This window comes from Siniperca chuatsi, linkage group LG4 (assembly GCF_020085105.1).
Source record: "Siniperca chuatsi isolate FFG_IHB_CAS linkage group LG4, ASM2008510v1, whole genome shotgun sequence".
Taxonomy (NCBI): Eukaryota; Metazoa; Chordata; class Actinopteri; order Centrarchiformes; family Sinipercidae; genus Siniperca; species Siniperca chuatsi.
Genome location: NC_058045.1, coordinates 21593353 through 21619172, shown reverse-complemented (window position 1 = coordinate 21619172; position 25820 = coordinate 21593353). Strand labels below are relative to the sequence as shown.

At 41.6% G+C, this 25820-nt stretch overlaps 1 protein-coding gene and 1 long non-coding RNA gene across 4 annotated transcripts in view; one reads left to right on the top strand and one right to left on the bottom strand.

Moving 5' to 3' along the window:
* ccnd2a (cyclin D2, a) overlaps positions 1–25820 on the bottom strand; it is a 152757-nt gene that overhangs the window by 13643 nt on the left and 113294 nt on the right. For 2 of the 3 annotated variants that reach the window (XM_044193075.1, XM_044193074.1), the window contains 2 exons: positions 7223–7438; positions 3909–4068 (listed from right to left, as the gene is read on the bottom strand). In XM_044193075.1, coding sequence (XP_044049010.1) covers positions 3909–4068; positions 7223–7393 — 331 coding nt within the window. In that variant the 5' untranslated portion in view covers positions 7394–7438. Of the gene's footprint in view, positions 1–3908; positions 4069–7222; positions 7439–8814; positions 9324–25820 lie in introns of those variants that run through there. The other variant, XM_044193071.1, reaches the window with a different exon arrangement.
* On the top strand, positions 4075–7063 carry LOC122874763. Its single transcript, XR_006377665.1, has 2 exons — positions 4075–6014; positions 6735–7063. It is a non-coding gene; the product is annotated as an uncharacterized LOC122874763 (long non-coding RNA).

Below are 25820 nucleotides of genomic sequence, written 5' to 3'. Positions count from 1 at the left end.
TTATAGTGTGGTGCTGATTACACTAGCGAGGTGAAGGGGGGAACTCAGGACATGCCACTCGATGATTCACTCTGTGTGTCACATTTTTGGGCGCATACTGTCAGGAAGCTCCTTCCTGCTTCATGTGTTGACGATGCAGCCGGACCGGACATGACTCCTCACATCAGTGGAGCGTGTGGAGAGATGATAATTTGTTGGGAGGAGGTGGCTAATTTGTTGGGGTTCTGAATCATCAAACATGAAGGGGGTTTTATGTAAACAAACACCAGTAAAGACCATTTCATTGACCACATCTGAGATGAATCATTCATCTCTAGAATGCGGAGGTCAGCCTGGAGGGGATTCTCCGTGCAGCAGCCACTTGGAGAGGAAGCTACAAGGAGCATTCCTGCCTCTGGACCAATGATACTTAACAGCTAAAATGAAAAGAGGACTTATGAATCATTTTAGAATGTTTGACTGGTCACTGTTGCATAAAAACGGGCATGTTTTCCTACAGTTTTTCTCTTCCTGTATAGACATAAAACAGCTTGGAGACCTGCGTAGGATACAAAAAAAATCTGAGCAGACAAAATTTTAATCTGTCAGGCTCTGATGACAGCTTTGGATAGTTTTACCAATCCTCTCTGCATATCTACATCATTTTAAAATAAAAATGAAATATAGTGGCGGAACCGTATGTAAGCATGTGACAACAAAGTAAACAGTGGAATACACTGTATACTTCTGCGGTGTGCAGAGTATATGAATCCAGGCACAACTGTGTGAGTAAAATCTAAAAGTGCATGGTTTATATACTTTCCACACTCCATTAGATTAAATAAATACTTGTTAGAAATTTAAAGCTTAGCTAAAATGGCAATTTTGTTACAACTCTACGGTAAAAAAGTGACATTATACAAGAGGGAATGTGAACCCATGCAGCAAAGCTGGACTTCTCTCATGTTTGTTAGCTGGTGAATCATTAGTTTGTCTCAGAAAAAACTAACCAGTTAATCATCAAGTTACTTCACACAGTCCAAAGACACTTCCACACACCAGAAAAAAAAAGTACTGAGTTACTTAAATCGCTTGTTATTTACATCCCAACTTGTAGCAAAATATTCACTGTGTCCTCCAGGACAACTGACTCTGTCTTGGACAGCACCATTGGCCCTGATCCAGAATTTTCTTTTGATCAACTTCTATGACTATTGTCACCATTCCATGCATACCATTACAGAGAGGGCTATTGGAGTCGGTATAAAAAAAACAGACCATAATCCCTGCCAATATGGCATGAAGACGGAGCTCAATAACCACAGCAGACAGGTTGGGGTGCATCTGTCTGCCCCATGCACCCCGCCCATTCTCCCACTTTACCTCAATTGAATAAGAATAGAAGAGGAAGCTCGGAGTGCTTGGTGTCTGTGTGTAGGAATGGAGGTTCATAATCTCCCTTAATGAGCTTGTTTCTGGGCTATTATCCGGCAGCCTGCCTGAGGGAAACGCTGGTGTTTCCTATCAAGTGGCCCCGCAACGCTGACCCTCGCATGGCTCTGCATATGAAATGTAAGGGCCAAGCCTTTTGTCTCCTTTCTCCCAGCCTCTAGCTGAGCTCCCGAGCCATTTGCATAGTCCTGAAAGGACCAGCCAATGTTATTAATTAATACAGAGCCAGCCTGCGCCACCTGACAAAATCCCACCGAGTGGCCCGAACGGAACTGTTTCATCAAAAGAGAGGAGCCATTAGGAATGAGAGGCCTTATTCTCCACTTCTTCTCTTCTCTCTCTTGTTCCCTTGAAAACAGAGAGCCGTGGTTTTATGCATGTTTTCTTTTTCAGTATAGGGGCAGCAGTGGTGGGAGTAGTGGTGGGTGGTGGGTTGAATGAGACTGTATGAAATAGGAAGGCCACAGGTGACCCGTTGTCAACTGTCTTGCAAATGTAAATCCTCCTGAGAGATCTCCTCCTTCTGCTGTGTCTTTTACCTTCTCAGCTCCGCTCAGAGGATGTCTCAAGGAGGATTCTCACCAGATAACCCAAAGATTTACGGCTGGGAACGTTCCGCAAATGGGGTTTCGAATTCCCAGAGATCTTCAGATGCACCAAATTGTTGACTCACTCGCACTCTCTCTTTCTCTGTCTTGCCCTCACTCTCTGTTTGCCTGGATACAAGTCTGAGGAGAGCATACACAGATAAATGGTCTGTCGCTAATCCAGAGCTATCTCCAGAAAGTCTCTCTCCTAAAACACAATGTCAGGAGGACGACTCCAGGAGGCTCGTAAATTTATTTCCACTGTCTCATTGAAGCAATTAAGGACAAAGTGCATGCTGAGTCTTTCACAACGTTGCTTTGGGAATAGGTCCGATCACTGACACGCTGTCATTCCACACATTAATCCGCTGGCACAAAATAAGGGGTGAGAGATGTGGGGTGAGACAGGGAGAGGAAGAGAGCAAGAGAGCAAAAGATAGTAGGAGAGAGTGAAGGAAAGGGAGACACAGAGAAAGAGAGAAAACAGGCATTTCTTCTTCAAAACTTTGCAAACATGAACTTTTGTTGCAAACTTTTCTCACCCTTTCATATCCATTGCACCATCAGAGCAGGGGATTCCATCACTTTATGTTGTAAATACCTGTCACCTCCCTTGTATCTATTCATCTAACTATACACACACTCCTCTGAATGATGTCAACACAAGGAGCTGTTTCCCATGAGGGGGTGTAGTTAGCTTTCCTGTTTGAGGCTTGCAGAAATAGAAGCTGCTAGTGGTGGTGGGGGTCAAGCAGAAAGTGAGAAAGAAAGGAGTGTCAAACAGTCTTATTGGGGGTGAACTGTGTACTTTTCCTCATTAATGTTAAGCTAAATCCTTAAGGATGTTTAGGACTAGCAGAAGTATTGGTTTCCTGTCACTACCCCTGCCTTGTTTGTAGCTTTGAATGTGGAGTTGGAGGTGACGCAAACAGGAGAAACCTGCTCTATAGAGAATCTCAACATGGGAAAGCTATCATGTCCTCCAGCTGTAGGGCGGGGAGGCGTGAGAAGTAGGGGGGTGAGAAAGAGGGAAGGAAGGCGGCAGGAGAAAGAGATATAAAAACATGACATGCCTTAGAATTGGCAGTGCAAAAACAATACACTCCTCTGGCTTTCCCTAACTCCCCTGTTCCCTCCTGCATCTTCTCCGTCTCGACCTTGCTGTCTCTTCAGATCATGTTAAAGCCTCCCTGTCCCTCCCACGACTCGCTGGATGTTTGATCTTGGGGGAACAATTCACCTCAAGAGCAGAGAGACAATGGCCTGCCTGCCTCCACCCCTGTCCATTCCTCTTCTCGACCCTGTGCGACATGGGAATGCCCCTCAACCAGGCTGAATCTGCTTTGAAGTGTTACTGGATGCTCTGGAAGCCACTGATATGCCTCTAAAACATGACCACATCCCAGCCTGGGAGAAGACAAATGATGGACGTCGGACCTAAAAGTCTCACACTGAAATCTTCCATGACACATGCTTTTCTTAGGTAGAATATTTTCCCATTGGAGGTAATGCATCTCACTTAAGTTACTGCGGGCCGTGACTGGCCCACAGCACACCTCTGAACAGAGTTGTTGCCGCATGTTATTGAGAGAAGAGGGCTTCGATACGGTGCTGAAAGAATAATGTGCAGATAAAGATATTTTGCAACATGAGAAAGTATGTTGATGCAAGCCATTATCGCTTGGTTTGACTTGGCAGCTTATCCATGATCAGTGTCACTTGCAACACCAAAAAGAAAAAAGAACAAAAAAGAGAAAGCTATGATATCAACATGACATCGCACTCTGTACGGTCATCTTTTGGATCGGTTTTTCCAGTTAAACATCACAATTCATTAGGACAAACATCTGTTAATAATACAGCACAACATAAGCTCCCACTGTGTCCTACCTGTGGCACAGAGAGCGATGAAGGTCTGGACATGTTTGCGTATAAGTGCCAGCTTATCCTCGGGCAGCGGCAGCCTCCTCACAATGTGCTCGATGAAATCGTTCGGCGTTACTGCTGCCAAGTTCCACTTCAACTTCCCCAACACCACCAGTTCCCACTCCTGGAGAGAGAGCAGAGAGAGAGAGAGAGAAAGAGTAGAGAGCAGAGAGAGATAGCCGAAAATGAGAAAGACTGAGAAAGATAAAGTGACACAAAGTATGACCACGTATTTACATACTGTAGCAATTTACACTCAGCTACAACACTGCACTTTACTGCAAGTAAGACGGTGTAGTCCCTCATTCGTCCAGGAGTGTTCTAACGTAGAAAAGGTTTCAGTCGTAGTCATCTGGACACTGTTTTCAGAATCAAGACGTTTACTGCAAGTGTTCAGCCAGTTACACTGCAGCCTAATGTGAGAGAGTGTGCCTCTGTAGGCCACTGGCCCCGTACATTAGTTATGTGTGGAGGTTAAGCATTATTGTTATTACGTTAGTCTCTGCTTGGTCAGGCCTGGTACAGAGACACACAAGCAGCGCCACCAACCCAGGTGACCTCACAACACTGTCTCCCTCCCCGTCTGTCTGTCTGGCATCTGGGGACTTTCCTAAAGAGGCCCACCAGGGGTTCTACTGTGTGTGTGTGTGTGTGTGTGTGTCATTGAGTAGAGTGAAAATGGATAGGAAGGCTATGCTTCTTGAGCAGGATTAGCAATAAATCTGTGTTATCTTAAAATGTTAAACAGTTTCATTATTTAATCTCATTCCGGACCGCCACTCATCATTTAAACTATCAAAACCTGTCATTGTATGTTGCAACGGGGAATTGTGATTATTTTCTTTATTGCATCTTGTGTTTTGCTGCCAATTCTGTTAAGGCCCTTCGGTACTTGTCAATAAATGCACCCTTTTAGAACATGTTATTCTTCATAAAAATAATGTTACGTGCCAAATATAGTTTAAGACTTTATTTTAAATAATTTTCAACATATTTCTGGCCCACAGGAAACATAAACCTTGGGCAGCGTTCGATGGGAAGAGCTTTGAATCAATGAACTGCTCTGAACAAATCATTTGTGATGACACATGCTAGTGGAGATGAGTGTCTGTGTGTGTCTGTGTGTGTGTGTGTGTGTGTGTGTGTGTGTGGGGGCACTAGGTGTGGTGTTCTTTTCTCTAAGAGTGTATTGTTACTTTCACTTCCTAGAGGAGGAGGTGATTAACGGAAGAGTTGGTGACTAATTTGGGAAAAAATGTCGTGGTTTGGTTCCGGACTGCAGCCTTGTGACTGGGACCACGGATGCTCTTCATTTTCCCTTTCAGAGAGAGAGAGACCACATGGACTCAGTCATGAGACAATTCAACATGGCTGCCACTGACCCCGCTACCAGCCTGCAGTTTTCTAATCAAAGTGACCTTTTTCAGCCTTGTAATGTTTTCTGATCTCCTTGATTCCAGGGACATGGATAGAGGGGAGGAAAGACTTTTTTTAAAAACAGGGATTTTGTTTATACCCACAGTTACTCTTGTGGGAGGAAATGAGAAAATAAAAGCGCCTCTGATTTAAAGGTGGAGGGTATCTTCCTGTGCTTGCTTGGAGATGTGTAACTATTGTCTCAAAGATTCAATTATTTGATCATTTGCAAATCACAATGACCAGCAGTGGTCTGTTGCTTGTGGGTGCTCTAATGTTTGCAACATGGCTGCCTCCTGCTCTCAAAAGCCTTTTCCATCAGTGCCAGCGAGCAAGATTCAGGCCTACAGTGAGGGCTATGATAAACCTTGCAACACAGATTCTATGCTGACAGAGTAGCAGGCAGGCAGGCACCCACTTCCTTCTGCTACTGCCTTCCTCTGGTCACACCTTCTTTGTAACATTGCGGTTCTCTTTACAAGAAATTGTTACCAAAGAAGAGGACAAAAAAACGATCACATGCCCTGAGCAGCTGATCTCTGTTTCCTGTATCTGCATGTCAGCCAAAATACTGCCTTATACAGAAACACTGAGAAGAGGCCCCAGCAAACCAGTTCAAGGACTGAGGGCTTTGTCTTCAGACTGAACATAAAGGTAGGACGGACTCAGTTTTCTTGTAAAGCGCAGCATGACATACTGTTTTACATGAGTCCACCCCAGGACAACAGTGCAGCACTCTTTTTAATGCACATGTCTGTTTACTTGTCTACAACAGTAATACGCTGACCATTGAAACCCTCACTAAAGAGAGGGGAAATTACATCTGACACAATATCCCCAAGCAGAAATACAGTCCAGAACATTATCAGAAACCGACAAAACCAACAGCAGCTTGTCAGGAACTTGAATATAGTGCAGCAATCAGCTCAGTGAGTAGAGCCGCCAGTCAGGCAGCGAGGCAGGTCTACAACCATCAGCCACGTCTGAATCACAATATGTGGCCTCTTTCACAACATGGGTGGGATTGGCTGTTGTTTACTGAGGAATGTTTATGTAGCACCACACTTATCTGATGTGAAACTGAGTTAATTAATTGGTTTGCGCTGGTGAAGGCAGCTGGTATTATCAGGCCAACAGGCCTTATCAAATGTAGGACACAGAGGAATGACATTTTTAACTCCAAATGACACACACTCTACCCTGCGTCATCAGTTACTTTTGACTGTAAGCTACGCTTCTGCGTTGAAAAATGTGTGAGAATCAGAAACAGTACAGCATGACATAATATCAGAAATGTGTGCATCCATGGTTATTTTTGGATGAAAGCTAAACTGTAAAAGGCAAACTTGAATTTCTCTGTCTCTCCCTCTCTAGCTGACAGGAACAGAGTCAGAACTTTGGCTGGAGTTCAAGCTGACCTCGTTGCTCTATGCAAATATCTGCCACTAGATGGCGATGGAGACCATTACACAGACTGGATGGATACTGTAAAGCCCAGAGGGTCTTGTACAGTAAAGAGAGCCCTTGTGGAACAATTACTGTGAGACTTTTGCCTTTCATGCACCTTTGATGACGGCGTAGTGCAAAGTGGAGACTGGACAACAGATTGAGTGAAATGAGAACAGCCCCTGTGTTTAGGATGTGATGTTTTGAGCTGAATGATTAAAATGAACATATTTGAATAAATAAACACCTTAAAACAAGTGAAATAAAACCCTGGTTTCCAAAAGCAAACATGATGTAGAAAAAAAAGAAAAAAGGCAAAATGTATCTTGAAGCTATGTTTGGCTTTAAACAGCTGATGATGACAGCATGAATCCTCTGTGAATTTTGGGAAATGTGTTGAACCAACTGTTGCTTACCAGCAGCTCTTGTGGTCTGATGGAGTTATCTGTGTAGATGCAAAGCTTCTCTGCAGTTAATGGACGAGTCTCTTTCAATTTGGATGCAAGAAACATGCACACTGCTCCCAGCAGCTGCAGGTTACACTTTTTGGTGGGTACCACGGCTAAAAATCTGTCTAAGTAGTTCATGGCCAAGGGAAAAACTTCTTCCTCGCACTTCTGCTCCTCACAAACCTGAATGAAGACACAGCAGACAATGCAGCAATGTTCAGCATTTGCAATCAGTAACCCACCCTGCAGTGACCTGATTTATTTTCCAGCACTTGAAATGTATATAAAACCTTTATGAGATAACGAAACAAAAGTCTAATCACATAAAGAGCACATATAAATTCAATGACACACATAGTTGGGGGCCGGCCAAGAATCTGCGCCCAGCCCTAATCGGTTGCGACATCATAGGCTAAATTAATTCGAAATAGATTATTTTACGAAGAATGAAATAAGTCTCAGACACATACTGTCAATAGAGTCGCATTCCTGCAGTCCATTCACTAAGAAATGAATTCAAGTCACAATCAGCCGAGCCAAAAAACACCCCGACAGCGCAGCACAAGGAAACACACTTTTTTTTTCATTCGTCATATTTTCATAAAATAATTAAAAATATAAATAAATTATCTAGACAGATTTTCTTCGCATCATAATGTTCAGGGGGGTCTTCCACATCATACCCGACAATTCATATTCAAATCCGTACACGATAAATATGAATAAAATGTCAAAATAAAAGGCGAGTAGCAGGAGGTTGGTCTGATGTGCGTCACCGCCGAGCCGATATATTTATTTCAAAAATTAATTAAAAATCTCCAGCGGGTCCGACCCTGACAATATTTACATGAAAATAAAGCTCAAAGGCTCAAGATTGTTTACAGATGGATGTTGACCAAAAATATTTGACGAAGTGTCAAAAATCGAACATAATTCCAGAGTGAGGCATTGCGTCGGGGGGAAGACCAAAAGGCCCTCGCCCCTTCCGACATTTAAAATAGATACCTAACGTGTTTGCAACGCTTTTTGTGATCATTTCTATATTCAGCGGACACCCAAGACCTTAGTCTGCCATTGCCGATGGGTTTAAACCGCTGTTATTGCGTTTATGACACAGTAAAGTCCTCTTAAAAGCACAAGCGCTCCTGTAAAAACCAACATGGCGATAGCAGCGCAGGGCATTGCATTGGGGAGTGCATACGTGTGCATGGAAATATTCAGGCTATCTAAAATAATAACATTAAAGAATCAACGGGCAGCTTGTACAGACAACATGCGAGGCATACAAAAAGAAATTCTCTGGTGTCACAGATATCACAGCTCGAAGTTTCATAAACACTGTCTTCATGACCGGACTTTAAAAACGGTAAGAAATGACAGAAAACGACACATTAGGGTTAATATGAGGAATAAACAGTCGGAAATGAGAGCAACACGTCTGATCTACTGTCCAAAAATTGCAAACAGCGCTCAGTAAAGCAGTAATGAAACAAATCAGGAGGCTTTAAAGTCGAGCACGGAAATAATAAGACTTGTCAGCACTCGGTGTTTCGGTATACCTCCAACATCCAAGTAGCGACCATCCTCCGCATAAACGGCTGAATATCTTTCTGGACGCCTTTGAAATAGGAATATTGGGGTAGAAACCTCTCCTCTATGGTCAACAAGCTCTGCAGGACTCTGTCATCGCACAGGAGGTTCGGATCGGGACGAGCTCGTATGATGGTGTCCATTTCGAGGCAGAGCAGCTCCATGGTGCTGCTGCTTTCACTTAAGTAAAAAAGTAGGATTTCTCTCTCGGAAACGTAAAAGCGGTGTTACAGAGCAAAAATGCAAAAGGATAGCAGGGAAAGTCTTTTAGAGGCATAAAAGTGAGACTGCAGGGGCTCCGTAAGAGTAGTCCTGCCTCTCCTTGTTGAGAACTTTTTCCTCTCTCCCCGCAGTGCGCCTCTACTTTCATCCGCCTGGACAGATCAGGCGCATTTCAAGCCTGCCCTGCATGCGCCACTGACGCAATTCACTTCATTACCTCTGTATAGACCAGACGCAACATGCTGCACTCCTGTCTCTCTCTCTTCTATCATGACATGCAAGACAACTTTCAGTTAACTTGTTTCATTTCAAAATTTAAAAGGCTGACACTTTCCCAAAAGAAGATGCACAACAATACAATGAAAGGTGCAGAGTAAATGCATCTAAACTCGGGTTTAACCACGTTCTTTTCGTATTTACCGACTGTTTTAGGCTGAAATGAACCAATGATATAAATTCTTTGGATGTATTAAAGTATCTGACTGATTAATATTTAATTAGAACATGATGCTATTAAAGGTAAAATAAATGCTTTTCTCAGTTTTAATAGATGTATTTCTTTACTGTGGTGCTCAATTGTCTTATGATGACAATTACACAGTGGGGAGGGGGGGCATGATGATACTGCTACTTAACATAATATAGTATAATAAAGTTAATGAATGTCTTATTGATTATTCCATTATAATACGCACATTTTCAGCATTAAAAAGCCTTCAAGAAACCAACTTTACTTGCTAAAGTGCAGCAAGTGCCCCCTTGTGAAAGTAATTTGAATATTAGTTTGGATTAGAAAAAAAAAAACACCAAAAAAAAGCGACTAATTCGTATTGCTTTCTTCTTAAAGCAACTTGTCTGCCAGTTTTTTCAAATGGACTCAGTGAACCTCCGCGCAGAGCATGGCGCATGTAGATACTGTATGTATGTGGCCATAAACACTGCATGCTAACTTACAGAGGCGTGTGCGCGCGCTTGGACACGCGCACAGGACAGACCCACCCACTCACACACATACGACACACATGGTCTTGCGAACTTTTTTTTTTAATGCAGCCACAAACAGTTTGTGGTTTATGAGATAGCTTTCTAGGAAACTTGAAGCAACGTTGAATTTTTTTAATTTTTTTTTTTTTAGCATAATCTTCTGTTAAAGATAACACAAAGATGAGAGTCACTGGCTTTGCTCAACCCAAATAATATCAACCAACTTAACAAATCCTGCTATAAATCACAATTTTTTTTCCACCAGGCTTCTATAATAATTTACATGGAAAAACAAGCAGGTGGAAACGAAGCTGGGAGTGTAATTCATTGAGCAGATAATTAAAAAATGACTGCCAAATGATTTAGCCTCACATACAGTCACAAAGAGAATCTGCATGGGTAAATATGTTAATCCCCCTCCTATTCTTAGTCAACTTCAAAGACTGAGCCTTGAATGAAACAAGACTTCAGTGCGTCAGGGGAAGACTGGGGACTGTAAAGTCCTCAGAGCTTTAGAGCTGTTAATTTCCATCAGAAGCTTGTTGGCTATATAGCAATGCTTGTGAGAAAAGTGGGGGAAATGTCTCTTTAAAGTTTTTTTCCAGTCTACGTTGTTTCCTCCTCCCTGTGTGTCTATTTGCATAGCCAATAGTTCCTCAGCACGAGGCTGTGCGATTGTTACTGGGCAGACTTCTTCTATACCTTTCACTCTCTCACTCTCTCTCTCTCCTCCTTCCACTGCTGTGGTCATTTATCAGTCTCACCCCTTAAAGGGTGTCGCTGCTGCTTAAACAGCCTTTCTGACACGCACATCTGAGTGTCTTGAATGGCATCGTGTGGGACTGAAGTTTAATGCTTTCATGTTCGGTCTTTTATATCAATTTAGTCTCATATGCAGTGTTAAAAAATTACTAGAGGAGAGAGACTTGGCGACTGGAGTGACACACCACCTCTCCCAGCGCATACTGGGGTAGTTGATGACATTTCTAGAAACAAGTGTGTGTATCTTGAAACAAGGCAGAATGAGATCAACACAATGACTCCTAAATTGACTTAAACTGAGTTAGATTTTTGTAGGGAACAAAATCGATATTATTTCATCCTCAATGACAGATGCTTTACACTGAAAAAACAATGTCTACACTCTATAATGGATTCAATTAATTGTTAAAATGTAAAGTTTTTCAGTTCATTAAAGGCACCAAAACGTGTAATCTCTCTTGACAAGAACACTTTAAATTATCATGTTTCTATTTTGATGCATAGCAGACTAAAATAAATTTTGAATGAATGGAAAGAGATGTGTTATTTCTGATAAAATTGACTACTTAACAGAGTTTTATAGAAGCCAAACCGAATCAAACGGGATGCTGCGGCGGAGAGGCAGGTGCTCCAACCCCCCCCCCACACACACACACACACACCCAGCTCCATCCATCAGTTGCCTCCAGCTCACCAGGATGCACAATTACGCACCTCAGAGCCACCATCTCCAGCATTTCACCACAGGCTGATGACAGCAATGGCCACCTTTGCTTTGTTACAGGCAGGAGAGTAATGTAAAGTAAAAAAAAAACAAAAAACACTAAGGATATGCTTCAGGTCTATTCAACATCATGGAGTGGACATGAATTAAATGCTTGTTGAAACAGTAAATTCACACTTTTAAGGTGCTTTTTGCCACCAAGTAAAATCTTTAAAAGAGAGGCTGATAATATAATCAAGAAAGTATCAAACGAGGCTCATTCCCTTCCTCAAACACTTGAATAAAGTAACTTGTCAAGACATACTACTGTATTAACACACTTGTCAAGACGTTTTTTTTCTGCAGCTCCTTCTGCAGCGGAACAGTGACGCCAGCGGCTCCTCTGAGTGAGATCAGAAGCAGCAGCAGATGCATTTTGTCCCCGGAAGCATTCAATTAGCATATCAGAATAAAATCGGAACACACCCCATAGGTTCGACACGTTAAAACGTTGTCACACGATACATTCAAATGTATACTGCGAGGGGTTCAGTCAATAGACTACATACTGAAGTTTGAAAAGTGAAATTCCTGCGCTGCACACTGCAAGAAATATCTGTCGGGTCAAATAGTTTTATACAGTTTCGAGGTTTGAAGTCTTATTTTCTGTAATAAAAGTTTAGAAAAAAATCGCCAGAGAGCATGGGGCAAGTCCACTTGTTTTCAGCTTATTCAATGGCACTGTTTTCTAGGAACCAGTGGAGGGGTCTGCGTTCATCATGCTTTGTTTTAGTGACAGGTGACTCTAGAAAAATACCGAAATTAGTGCATTAAAAAAGAGCAAAATTATTAACCCTTGTATGTGGAATTTTCCCGCTTTGTTTTTATTAAAAATAAGATTTAAAGACGTGAACAAAAGAGTAAGGGGGTCACTTTTTGCAGTGAGAATCGACCAGTGACTCATCATCACCACCACACCTTTCACAGTTCAAATCACCGTTACAACGACCAGTGACAAGCAGGCAACACCCCGGGGTGTCTGCCGATGATGAGAGTGGCTCTGCGTTTTTTTTCTTTTTCTTTTACCGACATCAACATGGGAATCCTGACGCGGAGAAAAATGTCCCACATGAGACAAGAAAAGTGTCGGAGGGGAATTTGGCAGGCTTCTATCGAAGCAGAAACAGTAGTGAAATGACAACAGCTCAAGTCTGAGTGTGTTTGTTTGGAAGCAAAACACAAAGGGTGACAAATTAAACAGCTCTGCCTGTCAAATGAAGTTTGTAAAGTGAATTTTCTATGAATTTATCAGGCACCTTTCTAAGCAATGTGAAACAGAGGGAACCTTAATTTTATATAATTTGTATTACCAAAAATAATGCACAAATAGTGCATTTTTATGTAATAATTTTACACACATGAAATGTAAAAATGTATGTATTAAAAGAACAATCATCATGTGAGGCAGGTTTTCAGGTTTTTCAATTAAGCTACATGTCCATCAACCTAAAAGTGAGTGAAAGAGTAAAAGAATGCACTGTGAAGATTATTTTTTTTAAACAAAGCTTTCCAAACTGTGGCTAAACTACTTTAAATAGATAAGATCTCTTCAGGTATGTGGGAAGAAAAATCCTAAAACACAATCTAAAAAGACAACACACCTGCATCAGCAGGTCAGCAGCTGCCATGCAGGAAATACACCTCTTCATACAATTAAATTAAATTAGAAGATTACAAGTATGTTATTATAATCTGGCATGATCAAACTCTTCATCACGTTTCTTTTAAGCATAAATAGATTTTTAACAGAAATATAAAATAAATTTGATGTTACAAAGAAACTATGGTGGATTTATGGGAAATTCCACCTGTGTCTATTCAGTTTGAATGATGTATTAATTGTTTATATATCTGTGTTTAAACTGTTTATATATATTATCCTCATTTTTATCAATATTCATCTAAAGAATAATTTTTGGAAGTTTTTTGATAAAGGTTTTAACACTCCAACTATAATAGATTATTGTTGAATTGTTGAAGAACTGACTTATTTACTGAAATGAATCCAGAGATTTAATTATTTGTGAGAAAACGACGTGAATAAAATGAAACATTTCATTTTTAAAATTCAAATGTGCTCGTTTCTTAATTTTCTGGATGACAAATGTGCTCAATTTCTGTTTTGTTTAGATTCTATGAGCATATAAAATGTATTACTATCGAATTAAAAAATAGAACACACAGGGAGTAATAGAGTAGAAAGAAAAACGAATTCAGTGTATTAATCGCTGAAATCTATACTTCAAAAATATATCTTCTTATCAATCATAATAGAGGTGTTCACAGTGTAACAAAAGGAAGCAGTTTAACAAGAAAACCATTAATTCCAACAATCAAGCAGCAGGTGAGATGCCTGCAACAGCCCTGACACGAACATCCAGCAGCCTCCTCCCTTTCTGCTTCAACTAAGACTTTTTGGGATTCATCTGCTAACTAAACCTCTCAGGTCACTTCCTGCTGGGTGAACAAAGAGGAGGACGCAGAGGAACATGGAGACATCTCAGAGAGCAACATCCAACAGCAGCAACACGCTCCAATCATGGTGTCTGTAGGCAGGTTATAACAAGCGCTTTGACATGTAATGAAAATCTAAAATGAGAAATAGGTTTCAGATGCTCTAATGCTTCTAAACTGATCCACTGTGCGATGGCTACTGATGAATCACCATTTAATTCACATGGAAACATCTCACATGCATACATAGAATTTGTTTATCAAGCCCACATTTCCCCATTTTTGCTGCACTTTTCTGTGGTTGAGTAACTGCAGATGTGTGTGTCAAACAACAACAATACAGAGAAAAGTTACTCATCCATGATAAAAAAAACACTAGACTTCATGCAAAACTTCACTGGAAAAACTTTTCTCCAACCGAACAGTTTGAAACATCACAAATGCTTTATTGGTAAAATACAGACATGTAGAAATATTTTGCGCGCGTTGTGTCTTCGAATGCTTCATTGCCTTCTGCTGCATCTCACTGATCCATGAAATACAAAGTGTCTGAGTCAAAATTAGTAACTTTTTCGCGCCTGAATTTTAAATGGTTACAAACTGTGTTTTTGCTGTAATCAGAATCTAAATGACCCTGAATCCCAGGATAAATCTAAACCCAATTGCATGACACTCAAAATGATACAAAATTGATACTGTATGATGTGAGTGTTTCCAGCAGTGGTGTGAGGCTTGTCCCAGACATCTCCACTAACCACCTGTGGGATTTCTCTGATTCCCATCCATGACTGATGTTACAACAATGAAGCTTTGGCATTGAGCGCTCGCCCTGCAGACTTCCCTCAGACTCCCTCAGAAATTCTTTATGCAAACACGTCCTCCCGAATTCTTTGAGACATGTCCTTATCTCATTAACTGGAAAGGAAACAAGGGAGAGCAAAAAAATTTAAAGAACAACATGTTAATTGTTGTCTATTGACGTCTTTGGGACAAGATGTTGACTGCATGATGCCAGGGAGGGGTGAAAGCCCTCTCTGTTGAAAAGAAGACATCTAACTCAGGTAGAGACCTTTCAGAGATTCTGGTCGAAATGCATCCGCTGCATGGTGGTGCAATAGTGTTAACAGGCATTAAACTGCCTTCAATGGCAGCGAGGATTACAACTCTATTGTGAATATGTGTGTGATATACCTCTACTAATACTCATTAATTTAGCTAACAGCATTAAATTGACAGACCAGTTGCAGGCAGTGTAACACCTTGTTTATGCTTGAGAGGTGTTGGGTACGCATGCCAAAATCGATGGAACTGCAGCTCTTGCACAGGGCGCTCTGGCTCTGCGTGTTTGTGTCGTGACTAGACACTCATCCCACGCGCTGCACTTTCTTTAAAGAAATGAAGTTAAAGTTATACTCTGTCTTTTTTCGAGGCAGAGGCGAACTGCCTAAAACAGATGTAAACGCAAAGCAGTACTTACTTAAATCACAGCTGTGTCCTTCTCTGTGCAAATGATTTTCTGCTAGCCTTTATGTTTATAACGAAGTGTACAAGTTTGTGTGGGATAACGTGTCTTTTCTACCTTTTAAAAGAATTGCTGATTTTATTTAAAAAGCTCAGGTGACTGTGTTCTTGGACCGTTCACTGTACTAATAAAAGGTGTGTTTTCTCTTTACAACACGTCTTAATGCGCAGCTTGTTTTCAACTGTTTTTAAATGGAGACCAGCATGTTCTTTACACAAACTGTTCATAATAAAACAGTCACAACATATTGGCTGTGTTTTCATATTAAAATAATGACACATTCGATCACCTGTTGGTACTCCTGCATTATAATAAGCGGGGCATTAGCTCAAATAGGGCATTTTTGATTATATTCACCATTGGTATGTCTCTATGCATGTACTGGGCAGACAGACCATTTCATCTGTCTTGTCTCCTTATCAACCAAAAACTCAATAATTCACTCAGCATGTGCAATAGATTGTGCCGCCATGTTTGGTGTATTCTTCAGGTAAACACTCTGCTTCAAATCATAATTTGTCCGTAATGAGTAAGTGCAGCAGTGGGGACTTGAGTGCTTTACTGAAAAGTACTCTGACAACAGTTGTTGATGGGAAAGTTTTCTGTTCCCTCCTCCTGCTTAAACTTCCCTCGCCTGAGAATTGAAAAAGTAATACTTTAATCAAACGTGGCTGCTTCCATCGTTGCCTCCTCTTCTAAAGCAATGAGACAAAGTAACAGCAAGTTTAAATATATAACTGCGATTGTATATGTTGGTCTTGTTACTGTGTTATTGTGTTTTCACCATGCTGCAGGTGCAAGTGCCTATGGGAAAACAGACTCGAATCATTTGTTGCACTTTGCTTTTGGACAAAAAGTCCTAACCTCTAACTATAGCAACATTGTTTCCCTTACGCTCTTGGTAAAGATGGTGTCCATCTTTTCACACACAATCAGCTCTTCAGGAGAGCTGAAAATGCAAAGTGAAAACATCATTTATAACTAAAAGCAGCCTTGTACTACGTCTCAATCCGTCACAGATGTTAGCGACAGTCTGTTGAGTGACAGGTGAGCCTGTCCACAGTGCGTGTGTTGTGGAAGGTGCATCACTGGAACAATAAGGTCTGGTAGCACTGGCCAAACCTTCAGTTAACACAAGAAACAAGCCGTCTGGTATTCATTTACGTTTCTTCTACCCCTCCACCCCATTCCTTCATCCCTGCCTTCCTCCCTGTTTCCATCCCTCCCCTCTTTCACATGCTTGACCCTGTCTTTTGAACTCCACCAACAACCTTTCATGCGGTCATCAAATCTGGGGCCAAATGAGCCAGATAGAGAGGTGGGTTTTGAGCACCGGCTGCTAATTAATGTCTATATTTCCTTGCCCTTACAGAGGATAAACTGCTCAGCTGGCTCAGCTGCTGCTGCTGTCTCTTCCCCTCCAGCTCCTCCAGGATTTTCCCATGTTCATATCACTAGCCCTTGACTTTGTCACTCATGCAACAGCTGCTTGCTGATACCACACCACAGTTCCAGCCTATTGCTCTCTTCTTTCACTACGCACACCAAGAACAAAGGCATTGTCCAGCGGAGTCCTTGGTGCAGAAAGCAAGGACTTCTATGGAGAGGTGGTGTACGTCAAGACAATAACAAAATTTCTGCACAAAAAAAAAAACAACAACTCTCCAGATTGTTTGAAAATTGTGTCTGTTGGTGCTTTGGGAGGATCAACATCCTGAGGACTTCCACCTGGAATCAGAACAAGCTCAGACTAAAACACACTCAACTTGACGTCAAAGAGATCTCACGGCTTGGCTTATCCAAAACGTTTACTGGCATTCGAATAATGGCACCAATCAGAAAATCACCTAATCTCATCACACATACTTAAAAACTGTTATCACAGCTACGCAAAGGGATGCAGGGTGATATGAGAACCACAGTGCACTGCATGCAGAGTGACTGAGCCGCAGAATAACCCAATAAGTCAAGCCATTCTCGCAAATCTTGTTTAATCTATGATTCACACACTGCTCCCAATAATGAAAAGCTGCCTATTTACAAAATGATGGAGAGGTATGCAAACATATAAAAAATGTAACCATATAGTTCCCAAAATAACCCAAGTCATTAAAAATAAACCCAAACACCTGAGCATTTACCAGCCCTCTGATGCACACATGTGTGCAAGTGGTGCTGCTGTTGCCCTTGTTTCCCTATCTCTCCCGCAGATGGTAACAGATGGTACATAGGATGTTAAAGTGTACAGAGAAGAGATGAGAACAAGATTACTTCAACAATTATAGAGGGTTTCCCCCCTGTTGCAACTGCATCAGGTGCTCACCTAACTTCTATCACTAATAATAAACACTGAGGGCTCTGCTTCGGGATGAAAGGCTTAATAAAGAAATCACACATGTGTCAGAGGGAAGAGAAGATGCAGATGTAGCGACAGAATGCAGAAACACCTGATCAGAAAAAATGACACATATTAAAATAGACAAGCAAAGAAAACACATGCACACCCACCCACACACACACATCTGATCTTCTTGGTGATCAGTGATAGAGACAAATGAGCGGGGCCCACCACAGTGGCTCCCCTGGCAGACGTGCAGCTTCATTACAGCACCACACATGAATGCGCACCATCCTCCCCACCACTCTGGATCAGGCTGCAATAATCTGATCCTTTTGGGAAACTGAGGTGTTGGACTGTAATTTATAGGCCGTATCTTTCAAGTCTTTCCCTCGCCTCCCCTGGTGGCGTCAGCCCCTGAGCCACTGTGTGTGTTTAACGGCTACATGTGTCGCTCCGTATCTCGCTCTCTGAGTGGCACAAAGGTAAAAGGAAGCTTAACAGCCTGGGAAAAAGTTGAACAGTGTGAAATTACCTTGATCCAAAGATTCCTGCCACATACCAGCCCAATGAACCCATAACAGAGCAGGCACTCAGTCAGAGAGCCCTGCCTGCAGGGAACAGCTGAGACATTACAGAGGGAGAAGGAGGGTGGGGGAGGGGGAAGGGGTATAGGGAGGTGAAAGAAAGAAAGCTAAATGAGAGCAGGAAAGAGGCCCACCTCCAGTAATCTCCAATCTACAGTCAGAGGTAGGGGTCAGAGTATCTATATATAATGTACATCCTATGATAAAGCTGGACAACTGGTAGCTGGGGTATCACTGACTTGGTTAAGTCAGATTTCACACTCAGAGGCCCTTTTGGGAAGTTCTAGGAGGAGCAGCTGTAGAGCTGAAATGAAATTGAATTTTCAATGTGTCATTTTCATTAAGCGATATTTATGACATTTTTTCAGCCTAGAATAAAAGCTTGCTGGGGGAGCTCAAACTGAAACTGAAAATCACACAAATTGCATTGGCTTTTTATTTCAAACAAAACATTTTTAAAGACACAAAACCATTCTGCAAACAAACAAGGCAGGGCTCTGTGATGTGAAAGCATTTAAAAGAGTTTATTTAGATGGATTCAGTTGTTGACCTACTTGCCTTGGCCAGAGAACTGTGCTTTGATGCCCTGGTAAAGGCATGTGAGCCAAAATGTGATGGTAAATCATCTACAGTAAATGCTTTGAATAAGTTTCACTTCACAAACCTGAGCCTTGTTGTGTAAAGAATGAGTCTTCCTTTCTACTTTATTTACTGCTTTTCGTAAATATCAGTCATTTTATTTCTTTCACCAAAGAGCAAATGTTTTATTCTATGTTTAAATGCTGCAGCAGAAATCTTTTTTATTTCAGTTGCAAGGGAAGGTTTTCGATGTGAACTCAGTGTGATACACTTATATCTTTCTCAATAGAATTTCCCTGTATCGGATATGTCTTATATTAATGAAGAATACAATTCATGGTTAGCGGCAACGTTTTCGACAAAAAAAGCTAATGGTTACTTAAAACAACAAAATTTTGGAACAATCACACAATTATTAGCTCTTAATTTTATTTTGTTCATTCTCAGTTACAGGACAATTGTATTAGTTCTGCGTATTGTGCTATCAAGCGATCAGTCATGTAAATGCAGGTCTGGGATCAATACAGATGAACGATCAAACAGCTCAGTTCAATGTTGAGTTGACTACAGCCAGTCAAGAAAAGAGAAGGAGCTCAAATGACATAACCAATCAATACTGGACTCCTAAATCACGTCGTCAGTGTAAGGGCAGCATCAACATCATCAAGAATCAAGAAGTGATAAGTAACCAAAATTAAAGAGCCAAATTAAAAAATATACAAACTAAATAACTAAATAAAATCATCAAGCACAATGAATAAATATACTGAAAACAAATATTTGCTGAAAAGTGTCCAGATGTGTACCAGATTACTTATTAGGCACTAATGGACAATCTGTCCACAAAAGAAAAAATGGTGGAAAAATAAATTACGTGTTGATTTATAAAGGAAATCCCCACGTCTACAATGGAAAATAATGCATTTGATGAGTAACAGCGACTCAAATTGAGGACATATCTTTATTGTAGTTTGGAGTAAATAAGGAAGAGATGTTTTAGTTGATGTCAAAGATTAAGTAAAGTTTAGATAAAGAGAAGAAGGACTGATAAATAATTTCTGTTGCTTTGGTTCTTTAGTCATATATGGGTAAACAGTTTTTACAGCTATTAAAAGTATTGAAAAGCCTGATTTATCTATTGAGAAATTGGGGATTTTTTCTGCTACCCTTTGTTATTGAGGGAATTCCACTCTTACAAATGACACACCATCCTTAATGAACTAGATGGTGACTTAATATAACTCGACACAGAGGCATTGACTAATCAAAACACTGATGACAGCTGGGGGAGGCGAACCCGTTTCAGGGTAATTCAGAAACGACCAGTTCCTGTGTTTGTTGGTTGCACCTGTTTGTTGTGTGTCAGCTTGTGATGAGTTTATTCTTATCAAAATATCTGCAGTGCCTCTGCAGGCGTGCTCTCTCAGGGCTTGGAAGTGTGACAATTGTTCATACTCAATTAGAGAAACCTGCTACAAATGTCTGCTGGAGGTACTGATTCTGACAGCGCCGGATATGAGCAAAGGTGCACTTTGTGCCACATCTAGAGCAATGTAACCTGAGCGCTGATGGGGAGTGTGCCATCAGGTTAATCAGGTGCAACTCTTATGCTGCAGAACTGTAAGGCATAATCGAATGTTACACATACACATAAACATGTCTATATGCAAAAGACAGAGACTCCCTGTCTGTCACACACAAACACACGCATGCACACACACACACACACACACACACACACACACACAGTAACAAAAGATTCTTGGCTATAGTTCACTTTTTACACCACTTTAGTTTGTCAGGTTCATAACAGCCTCAGCCCTCAGTATGCAAGGATGTTACTGTACTAAAGAGAGATCAAAGAGATTCAGTCAGTGTTTGTAAAGAGCATATTAATATACTGGTTGAGTGAGTTGAAGCTTCCTATGAAAGATTTGTAAAATTTTGCAAAAATCCAAATTGACATCATCCATCTCCAAAAACAAAACAAAACAAACATGATTTCCAAAAAAATTTAGACATTGTTCGTATTCCATTAAATTAGATTCTGTAAAGACATTTCTCAAAATTCAGTTCTGCCTTTGACAACCCCGTGTCATTAAGACCTTCTTCTCTTTCATCTCTAGTGATCTGTGAGCATCTGGATATCCTCAAACCTCATTCTCCTCCCTTCAACTAAGAGAAACACGGGCGTGCCTTTACCAGTATTCAGACCTTATTGATTTGATAGGCCTACTGACTACTTCATGTTTAACATGTTTTTTCCCTTTTTCCTGCTTTCTCTGTGACTGGAGTTAAAGGCATGCTGCAGATTTTTCATTTTTCGCCACCAAAATACATTGTGTATATCCTTAATGGCTAACAAAATGCTGAATGCATTTCCTACCTCATAAGACATTTGCACAGCCAGTTTTTGGATGTTTTGAAATCTGCACTATTCAAATCTCACACGGTCTTATTCTGCTCCTCTTTTTTTTTGGCACAGTGTTCTCTTTAATGGTGCATTACTGCCACTGCCATTTATACCCTCTGCAGTCGACAGAAATTTGTATCCTGTGCTCATAGCATGCATGTGCGTGCTGATAGGGCAGGAGATAAAAACAATGCAGGGACACGCAAATCAAAATAATTGATCTACAGCACTTCTGGCAGTCAAAGATGTGGGTTGCATTGCACAACATGTGATAAGTGGTAACTAATCAAGATTTTAGTATAAATTCAAATTCAATTTTTTTTACCCTGTTTTGTTTTTATTCTAAAAACTAAGGGGTTAGGGGGTTAGAAAATGCTTATATGTGTCATTCTGGAAGCCAATTACAAACACAGATTTTATTATTTAATTTGGAGGACTTGTTGGATCAAAAATGCGACCCAAAGAACCCAAATAGAGAGTGAACACCGACACTGGCAGAAGCAAAAAGAATAGCCATACCTGTCACTTTTAGATGCACTTCACAGTTCACACTCTCCATCTCGTGTACAATGATTATTAAGCCACATGAGATGAGGGGACAACAGGTCTCAGATCAAGGAATCAGACTGGACCTGCAGCAATACAACAGCACCCTACCCAGCCCATTAGACTTGGACTGAATGGCTGACAACTCAGGTCCTAGGTTGGACCTCGGTCACTGGTTACTGGTCACTGTTCCAGGGACCAAAACTAAAACTAATGTAATTCCTCAGTACTTGAATGATACAGAGTTTTCTACCTTGGGAACTGGGAAGAACTGTGAGGAATACACAAACTCAACTTGTGGTCGGCGGATTCATTCAAGTTCCATTACCTCTGGAATGTCTACTGTGGAATAAGGGAGCAGCCACACATTACAGGCTGGCATTCACCTTTCAATCACACCCACCCCCCCGGCCCCCTCACCCCTGTAATCATGTTAGCTCATACATAATCGCATTTCAATTACTGACAGGAGTGTGACCCTTGCCTCCAAACATGCCTAATCTAATACATGTGTTTCCTAAAAGACAGAGGGATGCCTTGTTTTGGTAGAAGGAGGAGCAAAAAAGAATGCATCAACATGCTGTGTCATGCCGAAGCTATAAAAAGGGATGCCACAGTTTTCTTCTGTTTTAGCCTAGGAAGTCAGCAGCTATTTTTAGCAGGAAGTATACTGTATGTGGTGCCTGGAAGTGATGTAAACACTTTGTCGGATTTGGATTGGAGAGAAGAGGAGAAGAAAAAAGGGAGGGAGAGAAAGGAGGACTGTTAGCTTTGCATTCTTGCTGCATGCATCCTCTGTTGTATAGACTGAGAGTGTGTGTGTCTCTCAGCCTCTCAGCCTGCATGTGTCTATGTGTGTCAGGGGCCCTCTGAACTCCAGGCCTTTCAGCAATCCCACTGTTCAGGAGAGTGGAGAGAAAACACCAAAGATACCCTCAGCCATAAATCTACCTCTCCCCCCTCTCTGTCTGTCCCACTGGGTAAGGTAATTCTTTGCTCCAAGACTTTCATCTCTTCTCCGTCTTTCTCTCCTTCTCTTCTTCTTTTCCTTCTCTTTCTGTCTGCCTGGTCTTTCACTCTGTAATTCCCACTATGTCACTCTGTATCTGTGTGCTTAGTGGCCTTGTGTCATTATTATGGGCCAATTTGTGTCAATGCTAACATCCCATTCATCATGGGGGGAATGGTTTCCGCTAGAGCTCGGGGGGCTCACATACCTCACCTCTCACATTTTCACCATGGTGGCATCCGCTCTGCCATGGGGTCGGAGGTCAGAGTTCCAGACCTCCTGAGTGATCACTGACTTCTCTGCTAACCCCCTCTCTGCTCTTCCACCACCTCATTCATTCAGGCTCCCAGCCCCGCCAACTTTCTTACATTTCCAGGTCCTCCTTCACTTTTTTTCTCCTGCTCTCCTTCAGCGATACTCCCAAATCACCAGTTCATCTCTGTCTTATATCTCTTTCCATTTCCTATTCTGGCATTGCCCATTTCTTCTTTCCTTTTTTCTCACTCCCACTGTCATTTTACTTTTAACAAGACAAGGGCAAAAGACAGGTTTGTCATAAAAAGCCAAATCGAGATTGATAAGTTGTAACTTGTCTCATTAGCCTGGTGTTTCTGCAGAGAGGTCTGCACCATGCTCCACACATTATGTTCCTTTTCCCGAGGCTTATTACAACCACCCGCCCACCCAACAGCACTTCGCAACCCCAACCCCCCATCACATCAATGGCTGACAGCCCTTACTCTCACTAAAACCCCTGCATGCGGGTCGATGGTTTATTTCTTATGAATGAAGGGCCCAAACGAAAGTGCATTCCTGTCTCAGCTCTGAGAGGAAGCAGCTGGCTGTTTGGTGAGTTCATGTCAGACGTTGGTGTTTAACATCCATGTTCTGCACAGGAGAATAAGATAAAGCATATGCATGAGAGTGAAGAGAATAGGAAGAAGAAGAAAAACATCAACAACACGAAATGGGGCCCAGGAGGATGATGTGCAGAGATTTGCTGTGGAAATGCTGCCACACCACCTGAGGTTGCTCCTCCTGTGAACTCTAGGTCAGCACAAAGAGGAATTGAAGCTGATGTCAAGGTGAAGGGTCAGAACGCAGAGCTAATATCTGCTGTGATGATTTAGACTTCTTTATCTCAAACATGTTTCACATCTTTGTTAAAGCCATCTCATGGACGATTTAATTTCTTGTTTAGAGCGTGCCAAAGGTATTAAGACGAGTGCAGTTGAACCTCATGAATACACAACGCAGAGAGCAAAGATTTCAGAAAAAGTCTGCGAGTGAGACCTTTCCTGCTATAGCCTGAAACTAAGCAGCAACTGAGCTGAAAGGATCCTTGTTGTTGTGAAGTTTCCCTTGCTTGTTTAGAGATGGTATTTGCTGTAAATCTGTGCAGTGAGAGCTTGGCTCCGGTGTGTCCCAGGCTGCCAGACGGAGGCAAGCATGGGGAAGGAAGGCATTTGGGGCACGTAAGTCCGTCTCCATTTCTCTCTTTGCCAGCTCCTAATTATGCTCAATTACACCTTTAACACAAGTGGGCCGCTGTGGACATTTCTCAGGGTGTGAGGTCAAGCATTTCCTGTGTCTGTGAATGACCCAAAGTCAGGGGAATTGTCTTGCATGGGCTTCCATCTCTCCCTTCCTCCACCATTCACTCTCTCCGCCTTTTTGACCCCCCCTCCACTATGCCCCGATCCCAGACCTCCACCATTCACCAACAAGTCAGATAGTTGGGGCTTAACCTCAGTGACTTGCTAGGGCTCTCTTCTCTCAAACACAAACAAACAGGAAAAAGCATGCACACCCTGACTCCCTCACGTACACACATGCATGAACATACATGCACACTCATGCATGTGTGCATGCAAATTCAATTCAATTATATTTATATAACACCAATTCATAACCGAAGTTATCTCATTGCACTTTTCCTATAGAGCAGGTCTATACCGTACTCTTTATAATAAATAAATAGAACTAGCATACAAAAATCGTTGACATGTTAGCGTCCTGAAACTCAAAATAAACCCAAATTCCATTTGGTGTCTTTATAAGTTTTGGCCAAATGCACCACATTTGAAGTATCGTGTCCTGCATCTGATTTGACGCTCATCCCTCTACAGTTAGAAACAGGTTTTATATTTTCTGACGGTCCAATTATTTTTTTCCCTTCCATTGTCAACAAAACACCTTAAGGTGGCTTTTGGTGTGGGCCTGAATGTTAATTACACATCTGATCTAATCTTATCTAATCTAATTGACAGAGTGTTTGTGTGCGTCAACATGTGTGAGTCACAGCTTCAGAAGTAACAGCAATGTGCCTCACAATGGTACTGTACCAACAGGTTGGGTTCCCACACCCAGTAGGAAAATAAATACTCCATAATCACTGCCTATCATAACAGGCAATGTACGCAGGGTGAACCGAAAATGGCGCATTCCAAGGAAAATCCATAGCGAGCAAGTACATGCTCGCTCCTCCACACATTTCAGAGGCACAAGGGAGAGATTAAAGACGCATATGGGAGGGCCACAAAACCAGGATGAAAGATGGTTGAGGGAGATGGAGGTTAGGCCCCCTATTTCTGAAAATGAATCGGTGGTTGAAGTGACACCACGATGATTGACCAAGCTTATGTAGGAGGTGACAATTTTGTAACATGTAACATATCACAGTTTTGTGACATTTTTGAGCACAGTGGCCAAGCTGTCTCCGCAGGAGAAAGAGACATGAGAGAAAAACAAACTCACATGCACAATCCAAAAAAGAGAGTGGGAGTAAGAAATCAT